This window comes from Elephantulus edwardii, unplaced genomic scaffold, assembly GCF_000299155.1.
Source record: "Elephantulus edwardii isolate Elephantulus edwardi_28Jun2011 unplaced genomic scaffold, EleEdw1.0 scaffold00001, whole genome shotgun sequence".
In the NCBI taxonomy this organism is placed as follows: Eukaryota; Metazoa; Chordata; class Mammalia; order Macroscelidea; family Macroscelididae; genus Elephantulus; species Elephantulus edwardii.
Window position 1 is genome coordinate 48,559,813 of NW_006399751.1, and position 20,435 is coordinate 48,580,247.

The 20,435-nt window shown below is 39.6% G+C and overlaps 1 protein-coding gene across 1 annotated transcript in view; it reads right to left on the reverse strand.

The window, feature by feature from the left end:
- The window catches only part of MYO3B (myosin IIIB), a 642,969-nt gene that overhangs the window by 428,900 nt on the left and 193,634 nt on the right, over positions 1 to 20,435 (reverse strand). The window contains exon 8 of the mRNA XM_006878970.1: positions 18,116 to 18,181. Coding sequence (XP_006879032.1) covers positions 18,116 to 18,181 — 66 coding nt within the window. The remainder of the gene's footprint in view (positions 1 to 18,115; positions 18,182 to 20,435) is intronic.

Sequence of the window (20,435 nt, forward strand, 5' to 3'; positions counted from 1 at the left end):
TTCTCATCGTCTGGAGCCTCCCTCCCTCCCTCCCTTTTCTGTCTCTGAAATATGCAGCTTCCCAGACACACCCAGAGTGTGTCCTGAGCTTTGAACCACTGAAACTTAGTGCCATCCATCATGTATACGGAATGACTGCATCACAGAATAAACTCATAACGAGCTGGTTACATGCAACCCTCTCCCAGAACTATAACCACCTGCTCCTGCTCTAAAATATATTCCTTGTGTTCTGGGACAGGGTTTGGGGAGGAAGAAGAATCCCGTGATTAGGAAAAGGGGAGGCAAAAAGGAAGTGATAAGGCTCAGACTAAGGCATTTTTTGGATCTGTTCTAATCCAACAGATAGCCAGCACTTAAAAGGACTATCTGACTCTCTCTGTGGGAAGCTGATTACTGTAGGTAGACAACTGACTGTGTTGCTCACGACAGGTAACAGGCTACATAGGTCATGGTTTCCACACTAGTGTGCATTAGTAAATCACATCCATTATGAGCCATCCTGCTAGTTACACCAGATAATAAGATGAATGATTGAATTTATGACACTGTGGTCAATTATCATGTGGATGATATAAATTCTATTGTGCTGAGGACATTTATCTCTGTATTGATCTGGCTTTGCCAGCAAGGATCATAAATTATTAGCCTGCCATAACTGTATGATAAATGCTCTAATAACAGAATGGCACCAACTCCTCTTTTCTCAATAAATTCCCAAATGATTTCAGTTCGAGAAGTAAAATTTGCTTTCAAAACACTTAAAACCATTTTTGTGAATAAAATATACATGTATATGAAGACCCAGGGAACTCTGTTGGTTTTAACCAGCAGCTCCATAGGAAAAAGGCAGGCAATCTCCTCGTGTTTGATTTACTGACCCTGTAAACCTGCTGGAGGGTCACGTATGGATCGTTTCAGCGTGACAATAGCATCATCCCACATAAAGATATTATTTACTTTACCAGGATATCTGACATCATCAATGATATCCCTGGTACCATAGCCTCTTCTAAATCCTGCTTGAACTTCTGGCAGTTCCCTAACTATATACTATTCTAGCCATTTCTGAAAGATCAGCCGTAGTTTTTGGTTGCATGTGATATTAATGATATTGTTTGTTTCTACACTCTGTTGGATCACCTTTCTTGGGAATAGGAACAAATATAGATCTCTTCTTGTCAGTCAGACGTCACCTGTTCTCCAAGTTTCCTAGCATAGACTGGTGAGCACATCCAGGGCTACCTTTGTTGACTGAAACAAGTCAGTTGGAATCCCATCAATTCCTGGGGCTTTATTTGGGGCCTTATTTTTTGCTAATGCCTTCAATGCAGCTTCCATTTCCTCCTCCATTTACAATGGCTTCTCCTTATATGATACTTCTTGAAAATTTTCAATGTCAGTCAGTTCTTTTTGATATTGCGTGGTTCTGTGCAGTCCTTCCATCTTATTTTGATGTTATATGCATAACATATTATCCATACCATCTTTCAATATTGCAACTAGAGGCTTAAATTTGTTTTTCAATTCTTTCAGTTTAAGAAATGCCGAGCAAGTTCTTCCCTTTTTATTCTCTAATTTTAGTTCTCTAAACATTCTATTATAATTCTTTGTTTTGTCTTCTTGGGTTGGTCTTTGAAATCTGCTCAGCTCTTTTACTTTGGCCTGTTTTCCCTTCATTTTGGCATCTCAATGCTGTAGTGCAATTCTTAGAGTCTCTTCTGACAGCTATTTTGGTTTTTTCTTTCTCTTTTGTCTTTGTAATGGTCTTTTGATATCCTTGATATTATCCTATAACTTATCTGTGGTCTTTGTTCATTGATGTTTATTCAGATGGATTATATTTAAGATCATATCTTGGTTATTGTGAACTTCTTTTCATTCTCTTCAGCATCAATTTGAACTTTCAAATGAATTATTGGTTGTGCTGTTATGTGCTATCAAGTCACCTATAACTCATAGGGACCCTATGTACAATATCTCTAAAGCCTGCCCTGGCCTGAGCCAGTCTCACTGACTCCGATAGACCTACTTTCATTGCCCCATTAACTGTATCAATCCATCTCATCTGGGGTCTTCCTCTCATGCACTATCTCTCTACCCTTCCAACCATGATGTCCTTTTCCAGGGATTGGTCTGCCCTGGCCACATGCTCAAAATATATAAGAGCAATGATGTCAGGCTGGAGACCAAGGTGTGCCTGATACAAGCTATGGTCTTTGCAATCAATCACTTGCTATGCATCAGAGAGCTGGACGAGATTAGAAATGATAGAAGGAGGACTGATACACATCAAGCATTTAGCATGGAATGTACTTAAGTGTTGTTCTTATGTAAGATTATAATTATTCCTTAAAGTTAAAAATGTGCTTTTTATATTTATTTAATTATAACAAACATCCAGAAAGTAAATTATAAATACATATATATTTTCAGATATACCATTTTTTATATATGTAACTATATTCTATGTATAATGTATTATATGTAATCTAGATTCCAATCTGTTATTCATGCGATAACTATGAATTATAGCCTACTCAATAGCATATAACAACAGCAGCATATTAAAAAATCCCAATTCACTGTTATGAGAACCGACTCACAGCTGACTCTCTAGTGGGTTTTTTGAGACTGTAAATCATGTGAGAGAAGAGTGCCCCTCTTTCTCCAGTGGAATCATTGATGCATTCAAGCTGCTAGAGGAGTGTTGCCTTCCGGTTGACAGTGCAACTTGAGCCTTTGAGCTGTGTTGTTGGAGAAGAGTATTGAATATACCATGGACTGCTAAGAGAACAAACAGGTTCATCCTAGAGAGGGTGAAAGCTGGCTGGTCCTTGGAGACATGGATTCTAAAGCTCTGTCTGACATACTTTGGACATGTTGCAAGGAGGGACCAGTCCTCGGAGAGGGACATCATACTTGGGAGGGTGGAGGGACAGCACAAGAGAGGAAGACCCTCAATGAGATTGATTCAGTGACTGGGGTAATGGGGGTAGACAATGAAATTGGCACAGGACAGAGCAGGGTTTAGGGCTGTTGTACATAAGGTCGTGATAAGTTGCGGGGGACTTGATCGCACATAACAACAACAAGTTAATATGGCACCTACAAAGACAAATAAATATCAGATTTATAAACATATTACTAACAGAAAGCATAAATAATGAAAATAGAAAGAGAAATATTAATCCAATTGACATCAGAATTTACTTACAAGAGTGTGTTAGAACTGTGACCTAAATATGGAATGACTGGAAGCCATAACCAAACCCTAAAGATAGAAAACCAAGAGAATCTGTAGACTTGTTATGTTTAAAATTTGTTATCAGTGTTGATTGTTTTTTTTTTTAAATAGCAGGCTTTCCCTTGTTAGTGCCATAGGGCTATGTCTGTCATTTTTATCCCAGCCACAAGTCATCCAAAAGAATGAATACTGGTGACACAAGTCTTCATTTGCATTTTAAATAAAATGTAAATTAAAATTCTAATTGACCCGGAGCAAGTTTTCCTTCTGCACAGAGCCTGTGGAAGCTCCAGAGTGGAAAAGGCAGTGGGAACTCCAGCAGCCAGGGCATGAAGGACGAGCAGGCAAGAGAGGGGGCTGGGGTGGGGAGGGTGGTAGTGAGTGGTATGTGGTGTGGCAGTAGAGTGGGGGTTTTGGTGCTGAGCCAGGAGAGCATCTCGTCTGCTCGTGGGAGACTTAAAGACCCAGAAAGTGCATCCACATCTATCTTCTATCACTCCCACCTTATCTTATCTTCGCTTGTCTCCCTCAGGTCATAGCTCAACCTCCAGTGCAGGGGGTGGGGATGGGGGTGGGGGGGTGGATTATATTAGCCGCTCATAAATCCTTGGCAGTTCAAGGCTACTCAGTAGCCCTCAGAAAACAGGCCTGAAGATCAGCCACTGAAAATCTAATGTAGTTCTACTCTGAAACACACCGAGCCATCATGAGTTAGAGTTCACATGACAGCAAATGGCAGTTTTATGACTCAACCCAAAACTTCATCACCTCATGGGCCCTGTCACCTCTTCTTCCTGACTCCCACCATCCCTGTGAATTATAGTAATTACCATCGTCACTCCCATTGATTAAGTTCTGACTGTATGCCTACTGTAGTTCTTGCAACCACACTATAACATAGTAAAGAATGCTGGCTGCCCTTGACCTGGCTGGGATGTGGGCTCACTGCAATACTGTTACAAGACTATATGCCTCATCAGATCCTCTGCTGGAGAAGGAGGGAGCAATTTCCTTCTGTACCAGTCAGATCTGATTTGACGGTACATGTAAAAATAATATAACAAGACTATATGCCTTAGCTTCCTTTGAAGCTAGTGTGAGTAGGCTATTGTTAATGATAACTATGAAACTTCTGAAAGTCTTCTTAAAATACAAGGGCTGATATTTTTCTTCTCTTTCCCTTTGCCTGAAATTAATATGCAAATGGTGCTATACCAGTAGCTGTTTTGTCCCATGAGTTGTCCTTGAATAGAAAAACTACAAATAGGAAAGAAATATTATGGCAGAGCCTGGGTGACTACTATGCTGACCTATCAGCTTACTTCATAACTCATTTTATATGAAGGGGGGAAGAAAAAGTCTACACTGTTTAAGCCACTGTTTAAGCCCTTGCTATATAATTTTATCTTTTCTGTTTTCCTGATTAGGAAAGTGAGGCTCAGAAAGGTTAAATAATTTGCTCAAGGTAAAAGAACACAACCTAACTTCAGATCTTTTGCTCTTCCTCTCTCCAACACATAATCTCTAAAAAAGATCCTTTCTCCGTCCGAAACACTGATGTCATGTTTATTTGTCCCCTATGTGGATGCTCCCTTTTCATGATTAGTTGCCAACTCCGGGCTCTGTCTCTCTAGGTCCATTGTCATTTCCATGTTCTATCTCCCTGTAGAGGACTGTTGTCTGCTGACAGCAGAGACAGGCATTCAGCCTGAAGAAGCATGCCTCTTGGGACAGGTAAAGGAGAAGGCATGTTTCAGAGCAAAGAAGGAAAGGTGGAGCTTCACTCCAGATTTGGTTTCTGCTTCTAGTTTGACTCCTGTTTAGTTGATTCTCTGAGGTTAACTTTGAGGGGACAGAGCTGATGTTTTTAAGAAGAGACAGACTGTAAATTTCACTCATTGCTATCAAGCTGTAACTGACTCAAAGCTGACCCTCAGTGAGTTTTCAGCGGCTGTCAATTGTATGGGAGGAGACTGCCCATCTTTCTTCCTCAGAGCAGCTGGTGGGTTTGAACCACCTACACTTAGATTGGCAGGAAAAGATACAGTTTAAATATGTCTTAGCTAAAGTTCTCTAGAGAAAGATTACCAGTAAAAAAGAAAAAAAGTAAACACACATAGAGACATTAATTTCAAGGAACAAGATTATGTGGAGCTAATTAATCTAAAAGCTGCAAGTCAGTCAACAGAGTAAGATGCCTGTAGTCTTGTGTTCCCAAATCTACAGGTCAGGTACAGCAAGAGAAGTTCTAGTAAAATATCATTAAGGATGCCTTTTTAGCTCTTAAGACCTTCCACTGATAGGATAAGGGCCAGCCATATTATATAGAGTAATATGCTTTCCTTCTTCTGGATAACAGATCTAATCACATATACTTATAAAAGCAACCAAACTCAGCTTGACCAAACAACTGGGCACCGTAGTCTAGCCTACTTGACACACAATTAAGCATTACACAAGGATGATCAGAAACAGATTTTAATATCACAGAAATGTCAAAGAAGAAGAGCCTTTGTGGTGTCAAGGTCAAGTTCTTGACCATAAATTCAGCCATTCAAGCATATCATCCCCTTTGTAGGAGAAAGATGTGACAATTTCTTGTAAGGATTTCCGCTTTGGGAACTCTATGGGGTAAAGTTTAGATAAAAAATAATTGACACTTTCAAAAATAACCACTACCCTTCACTGAGCCTGAGTTCTGAAGCAAGTCTGGGATTCTAAGTCCAGCTTCAACACTTAGTGTTTGTGAACTTGGGCTTCTTGATCTCTTTATACTTCAATGTCTAAAAAAAATGGGTAATGTTGGAACTGCTTCACAAAGTTATCAGGACTGTGAATAAAATAAAACACAGAGGACAGAGTCCAGCATGATTAAGAATTACATATTATGATTATGTTTTGCCTGTTTCTAAATGACTATACACAATATGGAGTTCACCTGATGGTCTATATAAGAACCAGATTGATTACAGCTGTGGAAGCAATCATTGGAGAAGCTCAGTATCAGCTGTGAAAACAAGGCCAACTGCTGATTGTGGAAAAGATCGTCAACAACTCATAAGCAAGTTCAAACTAAAGCTATAGAAAATTAAATAATAATAATAAAAAAAAAGACAATTAAATCAAATCCATAGGAACTAAAATTTGACCTTGCATTTATCCTGCCTGAATTTAAAAATCATCTCAGGACAAGTTTGAGACCTTGAACACTAATGAACAAAGACCAAATGAGCTGTGAGAGGACATCAAGAATGTTATCCATGAAGAATGCAGAAGAGCATTACAAAGACAGAGCAGGAAGACCAAGAGGGATATCAGAAGAGACTCTGAATATTACACTGGGATGACAAGAAACCAAAACAAAGGGTACCATTCAGGAAGTTAAGGAACAGAACAGAAGACTTCAAAAGGCAGCAGGGAAAGGCAAAGCAAAGTATTATAATGAAACATGCAAAGAACTGGTTGTTATTGATGAGTACCATCAAGTCAGAACCAACCTATAGCTGACCCTCTTGGGAGGTTTTCAGAGGCAGTTAATCACATAGAAGGAGATTGCCCAACCTCCCCGAGAGCTGCTGGTAACCACAAACCCATGCCTTTGGGACTTCTTCCCCATGCACAGCACCAGTAGACTACCAGAGCTCCCTCAAGAGCTGGAGTCAGAAAATTAAAAGGGATGAGTTTGCTTGGTATTTCTTAAGCTGAAGAAACCAAAAAACAAATTCAAGCCTTGAGTTGCAATACTTAACAATGCTGTGAGCAGAATATTGAATGATCCAGTATGTATCAGAAGAAGATGGAAGAAGTGCACTGAGTCAGTATACCAGAAAGAACTGGCTGACACAGGAAAATGTCAGGAAAGAACTTATGATCAAGAGGCCATGATGATAAAGGAGGAAGTTCAAGCTGCTCTGAAGGAATTCGCAAATAACAAGGACCCAGAAATTGGAATACCAACTGACATTTTTCAACAAACAGATGCAGGCCTGGCTGTGCTCACCATGCAGTGCCAAGAAATACAGAGGACAACAACTGCCTGGCCAACTGACTGGAAGAGATCCATATTTATTCCTATTCCTAAAAAAGGTGATCCCACAGAGTGTGGAAATTATCAAACAATGTCACTAATATCAACCCCAAGCAAAATCCTGCTGAAGATTATTATCCAGAAGTGACTGGAACAGTACATCAAGAACTACCAGGGGTGCAAGCTGAATTTAGAAGAGGCTGTGGCAGTAACATCATTGCCAATGTCAGATAGATCTTGGCTGAAAGTGAGAGTACCAGAGGAATGTCTATCTTTGTTTTCTTGACTATGCAAAGGCATTTGCCTGAGTGCATCACAACCAATTGTAGCTAACCTTGAGAAGAATGGGAATCCCAGAACAGCTGATTGTGCTCATGCAAAAGCTATACTTAGACCAGGAAGCAGTTGTCAAAACAGAGCAAGGGAACATTGCATGGTTCAAAATCAAGAAAGGAATGTATCAAGGATGTGTCCTTTCTCCGTGCCTTTTTAATCTGTATATGGAACAGATTGTTTGGAAGGCTGGACTTTATGAGGAGGAATGTGGCATCAGGATTGAAGGTAGACTCATTAACAACCTACACTATGCAGATGACACAACCTTGCTTACCCAAACTGAAAAGGATCTGAAGTATTTGCTGCAGAAGGTCAAGAACTGCAGCCTTTAATATGCACTGAAGCTCAACATCAAGAAAACAAAGATTATCACCACTGGGTCAATTGGCAGCACCATGATAGATGGAAAAGAGATTGAGATTGTTATGTTACAATTTCAGTTTACTCAGTTCCATAATCAACACCACTGGCACCAGCAGTCAGGAAATCAAAAGATGAATTGCACTGGGAAAATCTACTGTCATAGACCTCTCTGGAGTGTTAAAGAGAAACAATGTCAGCATAGAGACTAAGATGTGCCTGATCCAGGACATGGTCTTCACAATTACATGCTATGCATGAGAAAGCTGAACAATGACTAAGGATGACCGAAGAACAATTGATGTCTTTGAGTTTATGGTGCTGGAGAAAAGTATTGAACTAGGATTATGGACTGCTGGTCTATCTTGCAGAGGAAGGTGAAGTCAAGTTGTTCCTTGGAGACAAGGATTTTGAAATTCTGTCTCATTACTTCGATCACATGGCAAGGAAGGACCAGTCCTTGGAGAAGGACATCAGACTTGTAAGTGTGGAGGGACAGTGCCAGAAAGGAAGACCCAAGATTAGATGGATTGACACAGTAACTGAGATAATGGGAATAGGTATGTCTGAGACAGTCAGACTGCTCAGGATAGGGTAGGGTTCACAGCTATTGTACATAGGGTCACTATGAGCCATAGTAGACTCATAGCCTAGTAGGCACATAACAATAACAACAACATAGAAACATTATGTAATTTAAGCTTCACAGTAATCACATGAGACAGATATTCTAGTCTGGATGTAGTCAATGGGAACTGAGGGTCAGAGATGTTAAGCACATTTCCCAAAGTTGCACAGATTATAAGTAGCACAGCTGGATGCAAGCACAGAAGCAGCACTCGTCCACAGCCATCCTGCTTGATTAGGATCCAAGCAGTGCTCTGCAGATGGGGCCCAGCAGCGAGTCGGACACTGGAGCCCGTGTTTGCTGTGCTCTAGGACCCACAGAACTCACTTGCACTTTGCTTTATTTCAGCTGAACAGTTTTTTGGGCCTATATTATTGTTAGGTCACAGACTCAAGAAGAACCAGAGGGAAAAAAAGAAAGCTTAAAGCAGCTTTATTAAGGGGGCTCCTGGATGAGATTCCTTGGTCTGAAGAGAGAGATAGACCAGAGAAACCGCGCCCAAGAAGGGTTGAGGCAGGTTTTTATAGCAGGGTCTTCAGGGAGTGAAGGGAAGAACATCATTGTGGTTCAGCCAGGTGGGCGAGGCCATTCACTTGCTTTGTTGACCTGTTATATTTTTGAATCCTTTGACCTTCATCTGAGCCTAACAATTATGAGAATCAAATATGATTTTTTTTTTCAAAAGAGCAGAAGGAAGGAAGGGACAAATGGGGTCCCAAAATGAAAAACTAGACTGTGGGAAATGGTACAGAATACCACTGAAACAAATGCAGAGTAGTCACTGAAGTCAGTTCGCAGTATGTCAGTAGCACTAATGTGAAATCTATGATACATGCTACAGCTCCTGTTCCTCACAAGATCTAAAACCAGCATCTTTCTGAAAATAAACAGAATCTTTTCACCAGATCCTGGCTTGCCACCACTGTACCATATTTTTTCTTATTTGGGGGAATGTTAAAGCCTTCATTTTTTTTCTCATTGCCACAGTATACCCAGGGACAGGGACACTGTGTTTGTGTTTCAAGTCACACAGAGCCAGGTTTTCATTATGGGGGGAAAAATATCAGATTTTTATCAGCTGACTTTATAAGTAGAGTACAAGTGAGTTCAAGTTGGGCCCTGACATCTTTAGTTCATCTATTGGGTAATCTAAATTAGACCCTCTTCAGGGAGCTATAACCTTGAAATGTACAGATTTGTTTGTACTTCTCATGAAGGGAAGTAAAAATCTCAGTTTTTTAAAATGAGGAAGTATCTGGGTTGCATTTATAAGTATATTGATCAATTAGTGGTAAGAGGGGAAAGGGAAACTTGGGGGGGGGTTAAAATTAGACATTTATTTTTATTTTAAGTGTCTCCACGACTTTCTATTAATTCGCTAATTCCCAGTAGCTAAAGAGATGCTAATTAATTCAAGAAGCCATAATAGCTAATTATTGACTAAATAAATCTAAAATGGAGAGAGCCTGTCACTAGAGATACCACTGTTCATTTTAATTAAAATTATCAATTTGTGAGAAGTAATGTAAATAAAGGTTATTGTATCCTACTCTGGGAGGTATTAACCCTTTGTAGGGCCTCCTGAGTATCCAACAAGACTTTAAAGGCCATGAGTATTTGAAGAATTTAATCAATCACCAAGCCAGGAGATTAACTGTTGCAAGAGTGTTGTTCATGGACATGATGGAGCCAGATGGAATTAAGCAGCCTTGAAACACAAAACGGGGAAAGGCAAAGAGCTGAGAAGTGTTGCTTTGAGAGAAATACGATCAATGTTAAGAAAACAATTACGCACAAAGTGTTAGCTTTCTAAACCTTCAAGCAGAAAGAGAAAGCAAATGTTCCAGGTCAAATTCAGTCTTTGAGGAATGAAAGTATGCAAATGTCCGTTAGTGTAATAATTCACAGTGGTCTTCACTTTTTTAAACTTGATGTAACTTGGTGTTGTTCCTGCTCAAACTTGTGTAGAGGGATAGGAAAGTCTATCTATAGTTCATGACTAAAAGACAAAACTCAGCCACAATACTATCACCGAGAACCAGGCACAGCTAAAAACCCAGGAAAGTATAATGTATGTGTTGGTGGTGGCTAGAGAGTTCAAAGTATTGTCAAGTCCAAAGATGGGCAGTCCAGGTACTTTCCCTGGACCTGTTCTTGACCAAGAAAAACCAGTAATTCTCCCATTAATCATCTCAAGATTCACTGATGATGATGATATCCTAATTCTATTTCCTTATAAAACTTCAAGCATTTTTGAGGAAAAAGTGGAAATGCAAAGCTCACAAGCACCTTCTGAGAAAGTTAGAAAAAGGCATTTTGCTATTTAGTTCAAAGACCAGAATTTTTTTTTTTTTTTTAGAAATTATTTTTAACTGAAGAAAAAGAGAGGAGAAGCAGGGGAGGTGGGGAGATGGTGGCCCTCCCGCCATTAGGACCAAAGTGAGGCTGGAAAAAAAGGAAAATTATTGTTTTCCTATCAAAAGACTACTCCTGAATGGAGCCTTGCAACAAAGCAGAGAAGTCTGTCTGGCACTTGAACCAGATAAACTTGTTATGTAAATAGCTTTAGTCTGAGGGGTAAGGGCTGATAATGAAGCCACTGCAAAGTCCACCAAACATTACAGAGGCGATAAAAAACATCAGGCAGGGTCCTAGCATATGGATAAAAAGCAGTGCAGAATTTATGTGAGCATCACTTTTAATTTATCATAACTAAGCTGTCAGGAGCCATGCTTAACTAATGTGTAACTAACACATATAAATGAGTCAGTTATCATTAACAAGAAATAGTTCAGAACCATAGGCCGATGCTTCCTATTTTTAAACTCAAAAACCAGTTGCTCATGACACATACCCAACCCCCAACAAGGGTCATCTTGGCTGGGCCATGATATTCGGTAATTTGGCAGCTGTGGGGAGGTGTAATGATTTCCCATGAAGTGATCTGACATGATTAGTCAGTTTCAAGGGATTAGAGTAAGATGCAGTATTCTTACTCAGGTCTTAGACCTGGCCCAATGTAAGAGCCATTTCCCTTAGATGTGACCTGTGTCATCTTTTAACATAGAAGAGATTAAAAAGGAAAGAGAAGTAAACAGAAAAAGAGAGACCTTACTACTACTACTACCAAGAAAGATGAGCTAGAAATGAAGCATGTCTTTTTGATGCATAGTGTCCTGAGCTGAGAACCTCCTAGATTCCAGGGGAAGGTTGATGCCAGGATACGTGGAGATCTATCAGAAATACCAAGGCGATAAATGATAAAAGGAGAACAAGAACTTTCCTCCAGAGATAATATATAGACAAGCCTCCTCTAGACCTGGTACCTAAATTTGGGCACCAAACCCCCTAAAATGTGAAGAAACTTCTGTTTGTTTTAGCTGTCTATTTATGGTACATAAATAGCTGTTCATTTATGTAGCAGCACTAGATAGCTAATACACAGGTTTGCAATTGGGATTGGAGATCTCAAAATCTTTCCTGTTCTTAGGTGCAGTTGAGCTAGCTCTTGAGTCATAATGAATGCACACACAATGAAGCACAATGCCACCAGGGCCAGCACCATCCCCATGATATTTAAGGATTGCACTCTTAGGATCTACAGGGTTTGCACTGGTGGGTTTTCAGAAGTAGATCCCAGCACTTTTGTCCTAGTCCACCTTAGTCTGGAAACTCCAGGGAAACCTGCTCAATCTCATAGCACCTTGCACTGACAGATGGGTGGTGGCTGAACATGCAGTACATTGACCAGAACATTAACTTAATTGTGTTTATGTTGTTATTTGCTCTCAGGTCTGAACCAACCCATAGCTGACTCTCGGTAGGTTTTTCAAAGGCAGTAAATTACAAGGGAGGAGATTGCCCATCTTTCTCTTGTGGAGCAGCTGATTGATTAAAATCTTATACTTTTGTGTTGATAGTTTAATTCTTTATCACTAAGCCACTAGGGCTCCCTGGTTCACCTACACAGAATCACTGAACCACCACTGCCCTCAAAATCTTTGCTACCCTCTCAAATCAAGGAAACTAAAAATAAACCTGACAAACAGTAAGCACATAATAGAATCATGTTTCCCCTTCCTCTCCCTCTCCCTCCCCCACATACACACACACATACACCCTGTCCCCTAACTTCAAAACTATAATCACTTACTGCAGGAAGATCAATTTTAAGCCATCAGAAAGGTTTATTTGTTTCCCCCCAAGCTGATAATTTGTGTTTCTACCTCTCCAGAGTACTGAAGAGCAATGATGCCAGTCTAGAGACCAAGGTGAGCCTGATCCATGACATTGTCTTTGCAGTGAGCTGGGAAAGGACTAAGGATGATAGAAGAAGAATTTATGCCTTTGAGTTGTAGTGCTGAGAAAAGTATTGAATATACCATGGACTGCTAAAAGAACAAACAGGTGCATCCTGGAGAGGGTGAAACCCTGCTGCTCCTTGGAGGCAAGGATTTTGAAGCTTCATCTGACATACTTTGGACATGTTGCAAGGAAGGACCAGTCCTTGGAGAGGGACATCACACTTGGAAGGGTGGAGGGACAGTGCAAGAGAGGAAGACCCTGGATGAGATGGATTGACTCAGTGACTGAGGTAATGGGGTGTAGGTGTGTTAGAGACAATGAGGTAAGCTCAGGATAGAGCAGGGCTCAGAGCTGTTGTACACAGGGTTGTTATGAGTTGCAAGTGACTCAATAGCACATAACAACAACCACCCTGATTGTGCTGCAATCTCAAAGCCATGCAGTTGTAATTCACCATCAGCAGCTCTGCTGGAGGAAGATGGCCCATGCGATTTACTGCCTTTGAAAACCCACTAGAGAGTTAGCTGTGGGTCAGTTTCCAATGGCACACAGCAACACAATGTACTGAAGCAGATTCTAGGAATCTTGTTCAAACACAGATTCTGATGTAGTATATCAGAATATACTATGGGGTGGTAATGTAAACTCTCAGTAAGGAGTTGAACAGGAAAGAACTGGTTCAAAGCCATGGGCAACTTCTTCAGACCATTGCAACAAATCAGGGAGTAGGCAGAGTCTTTGGTCAGTGATGACCAGTAGGGACTAAGAAACATGAAAATTATTAATTTGACTATGCTATAGTTCAGCTTTCACATGAGGACAAAGTAAACATTTGAAAGCAGTCAATGAATTTCTGTTGTTAGGAGCTGTCCAATCATTGTCAACTCTAATTGACCTCACATGGCAGAACAGAACAGCCCAGTTAAGTTTTTCCTGGCTATAATTGTTATACAACTTTTTAATTAGCAGCAAAGGACATACCTTTCTAATTTTATTTATTTTGTAGAGAACACCAGTTCCATTTACTTTATTACAATACATTGGTTTGGTCTACATAGAAAATAGAGACAATTATTTGAATCTCTTTGTCTCATTGTAATTGAGTGAAAATCAATGTATATCTGACTTTCAGCAATTTTCTGAGGCTATAAACTCCACAACATTGCCCATCTTTCTTCTCTGTAATCATTGGTGGATTCAAACCACCTGAGAGATATAGCTTTTGGGTTAGCAGTGGGACCCTATAAGGACTAAGCCACCAGAATTCTTTCATTTTCCAAATAACTCAGGCCAAAACCACGTTCCCATTTAACCATTAAAATAATCATCTTCCTCACCACTGTTCTTCTAATTATGAAAAGCTTATAATATGAAAGTTTAATACTTCATTCTACTTTATTCCCGTTCCTTCCCAAAATGAGCTAGAAAAGCATAAAAGTAAACCAAGGCTTTCTCTTTAAATAGACATTTCTAATCCAGTGAGTGTCAGTGTTTATATTTAATTAGATATTTGCATAAATATAATAGTTAAGTCTACATGCAGAACAGATCATCCAGGAGGTTGGGCTCTGTGAGGAGAAATGTGGCGTCAGGACTTGAGGAAGACTCATAACAACCTGCGTTTTGCAGAAGGCACAACTCGCTGAAACTGAGGAGGACTTGAAACGCTTGCTGCAGAAGGTCAAGCACTGCAGCTTCGAGTACAGATTGAAGCTCAACATCAAGAAAACAAAGATTCTCACCACTGGGCCAATTGATAGGTAGCACCATGCTTGATGATGATGAGACTGAGATTGTTAACAGCAGCCAGGAAATCAAAAGAGAATTGCATTGGGAAATTTTGCTATCAGGGACCTTGCCAGAGTACTGAAGAGCAACTATGTCAGTCTAGAGACTGAGGTGTGCCTGATTCACACCATAGTCTTCACAATTACTTGCTGTGCATCAGGAAGCTGGAAAATGACTAGGGATGATAGAATGAGAACTGATGCCTTTGAGCTATGGTGCTGGAGAAGAGTATTCAATATAACATGAAGTGCTAGGAGAAAAAAACAGGTTCAACCTGGAGAGGGTGAAACTAGGCTAGTCCTTGAAGGCAAGGATATACTTTGAGCATGTTGCAAGAAGGAACCAATCCTTAGAGAGGGATATCATGCTTGGGAGAGTAGAGGGACAGCACAAAAGAGGAAGATCTTGAATTAAATAGATTGGCTCAGTGACTGGGGACATGGAGTGGGTATGTCAGAGATGTTGAGGCTGGCAAAGGATAGAGCAGTATTCAGAGCTATTGTACATAGGGTCACTTTGACGGCACTTAACATCAGCAATAACAAAGTAAAATTGCATTCAGTATGCAGCTTTGGCTAGGCAGGTCTTCAAAACTGAAAGGCTATTGTTATTTGGAAACGACAGACCAGTTTTTACATAAAGATATAAAACATAATATTCCATTCCTAAGTCTCAAGGATTGTGTTCCTAAAAATCCTGGTTGTCATGTTATTGAAAATAAGCAGGAAAAAACCCCTCCCTATGAATATCCATGATACATAAAAATTTTACTAATAGAAAACTATACATCATTTATTACACAAAGATTGATAACTTTTTTATAGCAAATCATTAATGAAGCATATAATCACTTAATTTCTATTTGCCTTCTTTGGTTCATCAGAATTTTAGATTCCCCTTCTCCACAGTTTTAACAAAATGCTTGTAAATTAATTTTGCTCTGTTCTTGACGGATATGCAAAGGCCTTGTTTTCTGTGTATAAGCACTTTAAATACTTAAGCCCTCAAATGCCTACTCAGCCAGAGGTACCTTAGCAAGGCCCTGTTTTAAGGGGGTAAAAAAAAATCAGCTATTGGAAACTCCATGGAGCATACTTTTACTCTGACACCCATGGGGTTTCCATGAGCTGAAATCTACTTGCTGTGGGTTTTGGGATTTAGTTGAAGTCTACTTACTGTGAGTTTTACTGTTGTTGCCGTTAGTGTTTTAAGCTTTTCTAGGTCTAATGAAAGTCAGAATTGAGGATATGGAATTCTCCAAGTTAGCAAGGAAATACAGACTTCAATTTGCCTAGAATAACATTTGCTCTAAGGAGAGCTAATAGTTTAGTGGGTAATAAGTTGCTACAGCCAATCTGAAAGGCAAGCAGTTGGAACGCATCAACTATTCATGAGGAGAATGATGAGTGATCTTCTCCCCCACAATTTACAGCCTCTTAAAACCCATGACTTGATGATAATAAGAGAGAGAGATAAGGAGAAGTAAAAGGTAGCGAGAAATTCCAATATTGTCTATATCCTCAAGTGTCCAAATGTGCTCCCAAGTCCATTTAAGCAATGCTGCACTTGGCTTTAGGACACAAACATACTCTTGAAAATAGACACAAGGCAAACTTTTATGAGTCAAGTCACATTTCAGAGGCAGTAGGAGAGCTTGGTATAGAAAGGCATGTTTGTGAATATCTAATGGATTTTTCTAGGCCAACAGCTCAGAGAAGGTCAATCGCGTGTATCTATGTGCAGCAATGGAATGAAAAATAAAAATCGTTGGACTCAGCCTCTGTCAGTAAAATCACTGGGCCTCCAGCCCCTAGATCCTTTCCACGGGTGGTCTTAAAGGTCTTTCCAAGACAGCCTGGTGTCTTCAGCTTTTCCCCTTTAACTCCCAAACCCCAGAAAAAGACTCACGTTTGGGCAACCTCCCTCCCACCCGTCTCTGTTCCTCTCAATATCGGTGGTGACATCACCACTCTTGTGTGCATTTCGAAGTAGAAATGGGCTAAGGGCCAAGGAAATGGCCCTCAACTTCAGTCACATGCTAACTTGGCCTTTTCTTTAAATTCTTCACTGTTCCTCTATCCTGAGGAAGAGGACACATGTCCAACCAGGGATGAACAAGTAAATCATTTATCATTTTGGTGACCTTTTTTTTTTTTTAAGCAAAGAAGTACGTTTTGGAATTCAGACATTATCACATTTGAGAAAAGTAAATCGGTACATTTACTGTATATTATATAACATTTTCAACATGATCTAGGGCAATGCACTGTAATCAAGCACAATAATATAACTCAGCAAAATACATGAATATTCACACTAAGTGAGATAAATAATGACTATAAATAGCCTCCCTTCAGATCATATGTTTGCCACCAATGAGTTCACACAGGGTTAGAGTTTGCTGCTAAACGACTCAAGGTGATTGAAAAAAATTCCACTCTTTCCTTTTTTCAGAGCCTTCAGATTCAGAATTGTAAGTAAGGGATTGTGGATGTATACTGTGGTTGAATAAGGAAGACACCCAGTGTGCTTCATTATCTGCCTCTTTGTGGAAGTCAAGTCTACAACATAAGTTGCCTAAGTTAGAGAAAGTCGTGCTGACCCTCCCCAAGTCCTTGCTTAGCAGCCATTATGGAAACTCCTTTCCCTCTCATGACCTGTGAATTCCGTAGTAGTCTCGACTCCAGGGCACAGCATCCCACTTCCTGTATCTAGATTTGTAATGCCTGGTCTCAATTTCTACTTTCAGGCTTCTTCTATCCTCTAACCTGAGGCTACATAAACTGATTTGGGGCCAGTGTAATACTCTGATTAAGCCAGAAGACTCATAGTCTGGGCATAGAGCAACCAGCCTGCATCCAGTAGGTCGTGTCTAGTTTCTGCTAGCATCACTCATACCAAATTCTCATCTTGTTCCCCCATCTTGAGCCTTAGATAGGGTTCCGCAACTTGGTACCCTAGGTCTGCAATCTTACTTTATCTCCTCAGTCATCTGGAAATTGAAGCCCTACTCTTACAACCTGATTCTATGGCAAAACCCAATTTCCAACCTCCAAAATTTCTGTCAGAGGTTACAACCTTCTGTTTCTTCCCTGTTCCCAGTATAGACATCAGATTTTTAGATTCCAAGTCTTTTTTTTCCCTCCCTCAAATAAGAAAAGTAGCAGTATTTGCCCCAAGATGGAGTAGATTCTTAGATAAATGCAATCCATATCATCAAGAGTGATGATTGCTAAGACCAAATGGAATTCATTTTTCAGATTCTGTAGAGGCATCTTCTATCATTTACTGGAACAAATGTTGTATCATAATGTGTTAGTAGGCATAACAACTTCAAGTGCCAAGTAAATTCCACAGCTCGGATTTCTCCAATCACTGCTCAAAGCCTTGCTGGGTAAGCAATTTCAGTGAAAGAAATACTCACTGTGAAATAAAGTGGTTGAATTCCTCACACCATTTTTCTGGATGAAGTAAAGTAGGTGGAGGATTTCTGAAAAACAAAAACAGGGTTTTTTTCCTTTACAAAAATAAAAAGTTAATAGCAAAATATTGAGTTGGCCTTATTGATAGAATTCTAAATATCTCTAATAAAATCTACTCTGTTTTTCCCCAGGAGGAATCATTCACTGGAGAGAAATTATAAACTGCCAGAACCTATTGCTTCAGTCATTCATTTTCACTGACTGAAGGCCTACTATGGTCAACATTTTCTGCCAGAAGCTAATCAGGAACTCTTTGAGGACTGAACACTAAGCAAGGGCGACACTCACTATAACTGAGAGCTGAATACTACTGGTACTATGAGAAAGCTATAAACACAACACCGTGCCTGGAGCTTTAGAGAAATAGAGTTTTTATTTTAGAGGGTTTGCAGATCATTCAGTACCGTTTGAATTAATTATATGACATGTTTAGAGTAGGCTCATCAATTTCGTTTGTAAGCATTTCCAGTGTCAAATATACAACAGGCTCAGAAGAGAATAAAATAGTCACAATTTATACTCCAAGAAGCTTCTAGGTAGAAAAGACAGAGAGAGAACCATCAGGAGTTCAAGAGAGCTGAAGAACTGTGGTAAGACACTAGGGAGCCCAGGGTGAGATGTGAGAAGACAGGAGAAAGAGGAAAGGGAATGACCTGAATTTAACTCAATATTTATTTACTCCAAAGAGATTAAATTTTTAAAACCCCAAAGAGAATCAGTTTTAAAAACTCAAAGACATTATATTTTAAAATAGAAGCAATTACATTTTACCTTACAAATTTTCCCCCTAGACATAAATGGAAAGAGGAGCTTGTGAGTAAAATTCACAAAGTAATTAAGGTTACATTTCTGCACACCTGGTTTATGATTGCACATATTACGCTCATTACATGTTTGTTAAGCCATGGATTCCTCAGCTCCAATCCTTAAGGTAAGAGATGAGAATCATCAGGGATTACCAGAAATGAAAAATACATCAGATACTATGATTACAAGGGGGCTCCCAGTATTCATTTTTCTTTCATTTCTCCCAGTACAACTTTTCTTCTGGCACACTTCTGTCATAATAAGGATTTTATTTCTCACATTTCCTTTCAGCTAGATATGGTTAAGTGGCCAAAGAGATATAAACAAATTCTTCTATGAGATTTGCAGAAATAAATTCTCCATAAAAGGGAGAAAACTTTTCATCTTGCTTTTTCTCCCATCTTACTTCCTGGAATTCACCATGTATCATATGAGGTGAACTTGAAAAATGAAAGTTATGAGCTGAGTATGGAAAAGCATATCCACTAGGTTAATGATGACCACAATTATGCCAGACTCTCTTTCCCAACTCAATTACTAACTGAATCATATTTCAGCCATATAATATTCCATCATATGATGGAAACACTGGTTAACAGATATATTAGAAGTCCAAATACACACACACACACATACACACGCACATTAAAGAGCAAATTATCCAATCTGGGGAATCCTAGATTTATAAAAATGAACCTTAGTTGAACCCTTAAATTTGAGTTGGGTTGGAGTTTTAAAAATAGAAAAGAAGAAAGTCATTTCAGATTTGGGAAACAACATACACCAAGTCTTAGAAGTGTAAAAATGCTTGATAGGTTCAAAGAACCGGATTAATGTTGAGGGCCGGCTATCTTACTTTTTTGAAACTGAAGTAGGAGCAGGTAGGGAGGGGTAGGAAGAAGAGAGGAAATATATGATCTGCATAAGAATGTAGTGGTCCTTTGGATCTATCTGAATCAAAGACCCAGAGAAGTTGAATTTTGTTCCTCAGTTATTTCAGAGGTTTCCCTTTACCTCGTTTATTCTATTAACAATAATTTCCACAAATAGGAAGAAAAATGATCAGACGGAAGAGACAGTCCAACCAGAAAGAACAAAGACCCCTAGAGACCATGCCGGTTGGTCTTCAGTTTCTTTTGTGGGTGTCTCTTCCAGTGCTATACCTGGAATATGATTGACTTCTGATAACCTTTTTCTCTTCTTATTCTACACATTTACTACAGGTTTGCAACATTTGTATGTTGACAACTCTTTACTCTGTGTCTTTTGCTTCATTTTCTCTTCTGCCTTTTGGCTAGCATATCCAACTACTTACTTTGTTGTTGTTGTGTACTGTGGAATAGGAACCAACCCATACCTGAACCTCTGGTGGGTTTTCAGGGGCAGTAAACACACAGGAGGAAACCACCCATCCTTCTCCCACGCAGCTTGTGGCCTCAAACAGCGTGTCTTCAG